This window comes from Lutjanus erythropterus, chromosome 3 (assembly GCF_056507025.1).
Source record: "Lutjanus erythropterus isolate fLutEry1 chromosome 3, fLutEry1.hap2, whole genome shotgun sequence".
Taxonomy (NCBI): domain Eukaryota; kingdom Metazoa; phylum Chordata; class Actinopteri; order Lutjaniformes; family Lutjanidae; genus Lutjanus; species Lutjanus erythropterus.
This window is the reverse complement of record NC_139319.1, coordinates 25,051,509-25,056,579: the sequence shown is the minus strand read 5'-3', so window position 1 is coordinate 25,056,579 and position 5,071 is coordinate 25,051,509. Positions and strand designations below refer to the sequence as shown.

The 5,071-nt window shown below is 36.4% G+C and overlaps 1 protein-coding gene across 1 annotated transcript; it reads right to left on the bottom strand.

Annotated features, from left to right (window-relative positions):
* Positions 1–997: 997 nt before the first annotated feature.
* On the bottom strand, positions 998–4,742 carry LOC146330102 (transcription elongation factor 1 homolog). The gene is made up of 4 exons (XM_084715574.1): positions 4,688–4,742; positions 4,256–4,392; positions 4,090–4,160; positions 998–2,149 (listed from the first exon to the last, which is right to left on the bottom strand). Exons 2-4 carry the CDS (start codon positions 4,369–4,371, stop codon positions 2,085–2,087), a joined length of 252 nt encoding a protein of 83 aa, XP_084571700.1. The 5' UTR covers positions 4,372–4,392; positions 4,688–4,742; the 3' UTR covers positions 998–2,084.
* Positions 4,743–5,071: the final 329 nt, after the last annotated feature.

The window sequence follows — 5,071 nt, the reverse complement described above, 5'->3', positions numbered from 1 at the left end:
TAAAGTTATTATTATATAATAATTAATCAATCTGGAACAGTGAATCAGTATAAATCCTCATTTGGAAGTTGTCTAGTCTTTGATCTCATTCAACTTTCATCATTTTATTTACAGTATCTTATACTCAACATAAGTCAGTATGTTAATTGTAAGTAATTGTATGTAATTGTAATTTAAATGTAATTTAAGCTTATTGTCCCAGTACTGTGTATCAGATCTATTTATGGATTATTTGCAGAACAGATCTTTTAATCCATTTTCTTTATTAAAACATAATTTCTTTGACCGTTCATAGAGGTGGGTAATATGTTAACTGGGCAATATGGGCAAATTTAACTGCCTTACTTTGAAATTAATCACTCAGTTTATCAAGGCACCCAGGTAATACTTAACAGACTTTACTGGCGAGTAGGTCTCATCTTTTTTTTATTGACAATTTCCCACCGTCTGCACGCTTTCCTCACACCACACTTTCTGTCTCTCATAGCATGGTTCATTTATCAAAGGATATCATCGGCTGTTTCCAAGGTGTATTTACAGTATTTTGTGCTTTCATGGTGGTTTGCATTTAATAGCTTTAAATTAAACTAATGAACATTTTATTGAACTATTTTCTTATTGATATTAATGAAGTGTTTATTTCCGATAAATGCCACTGCTGTTATGTTGCCCAGGCCAAACTGTTCATCTGAAACTCAACTGTAATTCTGAGGTTGTCCCTCCATTTGTCACCAGCTGGTGGTGCTCACTGCTGTGCAGGATGTTTGTCACGTCAGATTTAATCACTAGATTTGGTTTCCTATTCCCCTCATGAAAAATACAAATAAGACTATTACATTCAGCTGAAGCAAATCAAGGCCGGACAACCATATCTTTATCATTAAAAGAAAAAAAAGAACAAAAAAAATCCAAAGAGGCTGTGTTTCAGCTGAACCTGTTTACAATTCTACATTCTACATTTACTTTATTATCCAATAAAGAGAACACCAAGCAACACTTACTGTTATCAAGTCTTATTGCTCCTTTATTTTCAACATCACACTTTCATAACATTTAAAAAAAAAAACACAACTTGCTTTTTCGTTATTCAACACTGATGGCTGTTGCATAGGAAAATAAACACCCATTATTATTTCAAGCTTGATTTCCAGATATTAAACTATTCTGTACATATGCACTTAATTAACATTTGTACTTTTTGAAGATTTGTATTTATAGTGAACACAAGCTAAGAACATAAAATGATTCAAGAACTTCTGAATGTAGCAGCTAAGCTTCAACCTTTTTCATTCCTCTCTCCAGTGGAATGACCTATTGTGACACAGTTATCTTTATGAGGATGAGGAGAGCTGTGGGTAATTAGTATTTGTACTGTGAACACAGCACGGGACGTCATACCTGAACTGTGCAGCCTACCTGGAAATTTGGGTCCTGCTGCTAGTGTCACAGCATGACAGAGATATAATGTGTAGAAAACTAGCCCATTTCTGTCAAGATCACATATTCACATGTTTCCTTCTCATCGAGCAAACCAAAAAGATTTTACTTTTCATTTATTTCACATTAAAAATGCCAAGATGGGAGCCCCTTCTCTTACATGCCAGGCCTCTTCTATCAAATCAAAATCTGTAAAGCTAACAATCACTGACCAACATCTAGCAGTTAAACCCAAAATAAAAAGCAGGACACATTTGCTCATAATGTTTTACAGCTTTTTAAAGGACTGTCAAAACTACATCTAAAGGATCTTTGAGAAACATATGAACAATTTTCAAAAAAGGAAAAGAAACAACAGACAAAACAGAAAGCCCTGCTCAACTTGTGAAGATAAATCAAGTCACTCTGAATATAACAAATGATGTAATAAATCTCAATCAGAACTATAGATGTGGCTTAAACAGAAACTTCATAAGTGAAACTGCTGTTCACCATTCATAGTAAAGCTCGAGTGACTCAATGGAAACCTGTGAATAATAAAAGTTTCACACATGTCCTCTAACCAGTTTGATGTGACTGACTGACTGATTGATTTGTAATGAGCCCAGCCTCATCCTCTTCCTGAAAGACATCCTGCTCCGTGACGGCTACTGATTGGCTGCTTCACAGGCATCTATCCAATCACTGTACACGTCAACTGGCTCTGACAGATCTGAAGAGCAATAGATTAAGGATAAAAGAAATTTCGTTGCTGGAGAGTTCAGGATGAAATCAATACAGAAAGGAAAATGTTTGCTAGAAATGTATCTTATCTGTGTAATATGCTGAGTATGAGTCTAAATCTACTGAATATGTCATTCATCAGAAGTAAGAATGGCTGTTATTTTCATATAGTCATGCTGCCCTTCCAAGCTACCTTATTTTCCACTATACTTAATAAAACAATACATCTTATTATCTGCCTCTCTTAATAGTCAAATTTGAGCACTCCATTAAGAATTTGTCCTTAATGACTTACTTAAAATAAAAGGTTAAAAAAAATAATAATAAACAAGGATCAAGAAAATGATCATTTGGTAAGAAACAGCCAGAAACATCTTGTATCTTATCTTATTTCTAACATTTGTTAGTGAAAACAGTTTGTTCAGTTGTCATAGAATTACATCAGTTATGTGACCTAAGTCATCTTCTTAACTTCTTAACTGGTTGGAAATCATAACCATCTCAGTTTAAAGATGGTCATCGATTGTCTGATAACATAAGACTAAAACTGGTCACGGCATCAACCAACATTCAGTGGACAACTGGAGAAAGACCCAGCAGGTCATTCACATCTGACAACAAGTACTGTTTGTGAGCCCCTACTTCAGCCTGTCCAAACTACTCTATTAAGGCCCTGTGGCTACAGGTGTTCATTCTACCCAAGCAGGAGCACACCAGGCTAGACTTACTAACTCGCCTGATCTCAGTCTTCAAAACAGCTTATTAGTTGAGATGTGCTTTTGATTGGACTTTGGATGTGATATCAGCTGAAAGTACTTCCACATTAAGCCAATGACATTTAGAGATGCATTTTTTAAACATCTGTTTTATCCCTCCATTCAGACAAAAACAATTCTCATCAAAAACTGAGCTTGTCAAAACATTCTCCAGAGTGGGTACATATTAAATCATGGTTTCAGTTTGTACAGGGAAACCTGAGTGTTTGTAACACAAACCTTCTGTATCCTCTACCCCTCTGCATTCTTAGTGGAAATGTAGATTGAGTCAAACATACCCCAAATCACTGTTGTGAATAACCTGTATTCATGGTGATTTTGTTAAAATAACGATTCTGTCACCTCTGGAGCGCAGCAGTTTGTGAATGACTGCCGGTTATTAGATGGTATTTGTGAGCTGCAATTAAATCACTATTTTATACTTGTTTACATGTCAGACAAGAGAAACAGAAAAATATGTAAATGAGAACAACTAAATTCTGTGACTGTGGCCTAACCCAGTGACAATTGGTTGTGTGACCATAAGGTTAACTCTCTGACGTCCGTGACTTTCTCTGCGATGACGCATTTTACGTGTCATTATAGTCGATCACACGTTTTTTTGTCATTAACAATCATAACCGCAATCATAAAATATCAATCATTGGATTACATTTTAAGTACTCCTTACCAGGTGTTAGCTGTGATATCTAATTTTGGTGTTTAACAACTGAAAAAATGATTAAGCGGATACATAATTGTTTTTCTACTTTTTGAGGTGTCTAACCTGGAACCCTGGCTCCTTTTTCCCCTGAAAATTATTGGCCGATCACAGTAGGAAGTGGATGTGAATATCTTTTTCTGAATGTTACAGAAATGGTTGGACAGCCCTACCTAACCTGTGATCAAACCATCTGATAATCTGACAAGCATTTCTTATCAAATGTATTGGGATCTTATGGGCTCCAGGTGAAAGCACCTGAAAAGTCTAGTAGGGGATTTAGATTCATTTGTTTAACTGCTATTACCAAGACCACAAATCAATTTTCATGCCAAAAACTAAAATATTATAATTGTATATTTGCTAAAATAATTGATTCTGTTATTGTTATTTTGTTACTGTATGAGAAAGTGGTGGTGAAGTTATCTAAAACTCATGTGTCAAGAAGGATACAGGTAATGGGGGTCTGGAACTCCTCCAAGCAGACTGTGCATGATATTATCCCTGTATTCCTGCTCCTCTCCCTATTGACAGAAAAAAACACAAGTTGGCAACAATAAACTTAGAAATCAATTAATCAAATGTGACACTGATACATATCTGGCAAAGTTTTACGTACATTTTGACATCACATGACTTCTCGTGGTTGCAGAAGGGGCAGGTAAACTGAGATTCCAGATCTCCCGTCATCTTCTTCTTCGGAGGGGGCTTTCTTTTGGACTTTCGGCGACCCATTGTACAGTAATTAAAGCTATGTGTGTGTGAAAGAGACAAAAACAAGGCAGTGCCACTGGTGAGACAAAATATGTGAGAACAACAGACTAGAAAAGTCCATTCAGAACAGAAGCTGTTGCTCCATATTGTTGGCAAAGTTAGCAGGCTAACTAACGTTAGCATGTTTGTTGTTGATCTCCAGTACAACATAAATCGCTTCACGATAAAAAACGAAGATGATGGTACATTGAACTTTAATTGTGCATCGAGTTGCCGCAGCTATTAAAAATGCCGTGATGTTTTAAATGCTATTTAACAACAGTTTAATCTTGTTTACCTTTGGGTGTAGGAAATACACGTTGCGGTTAAGAGGAAAAGGCTTCCGTAAGACCCGGCACCGGTAACTGTTCGAGTTAAATGATTGGAGGAGAGCATGTGCGCTTTCCGGCCTCTCATTGGCTCCGTGACACGTCTGTCAAGGTGATTGGCAGTGACGAAACAACGTATCAGCATATTCCCAGCGCGTGGTGGCGACAGAAGCTAACTGTCAGGTTAGATATGGGTCAAGTGTGTTGCTTAAAAATACTTCTTTTGTGTATTTGTGTAACTCTTAATACACCGGGGGAGGTAACTTTTGTTTAAAAATAGTTTGTCGTCTTATTTCCTCAGTGTTTGTTGTTGGAATGGTTTGCTAACGTTACAAAACAGCCACACATTGGAA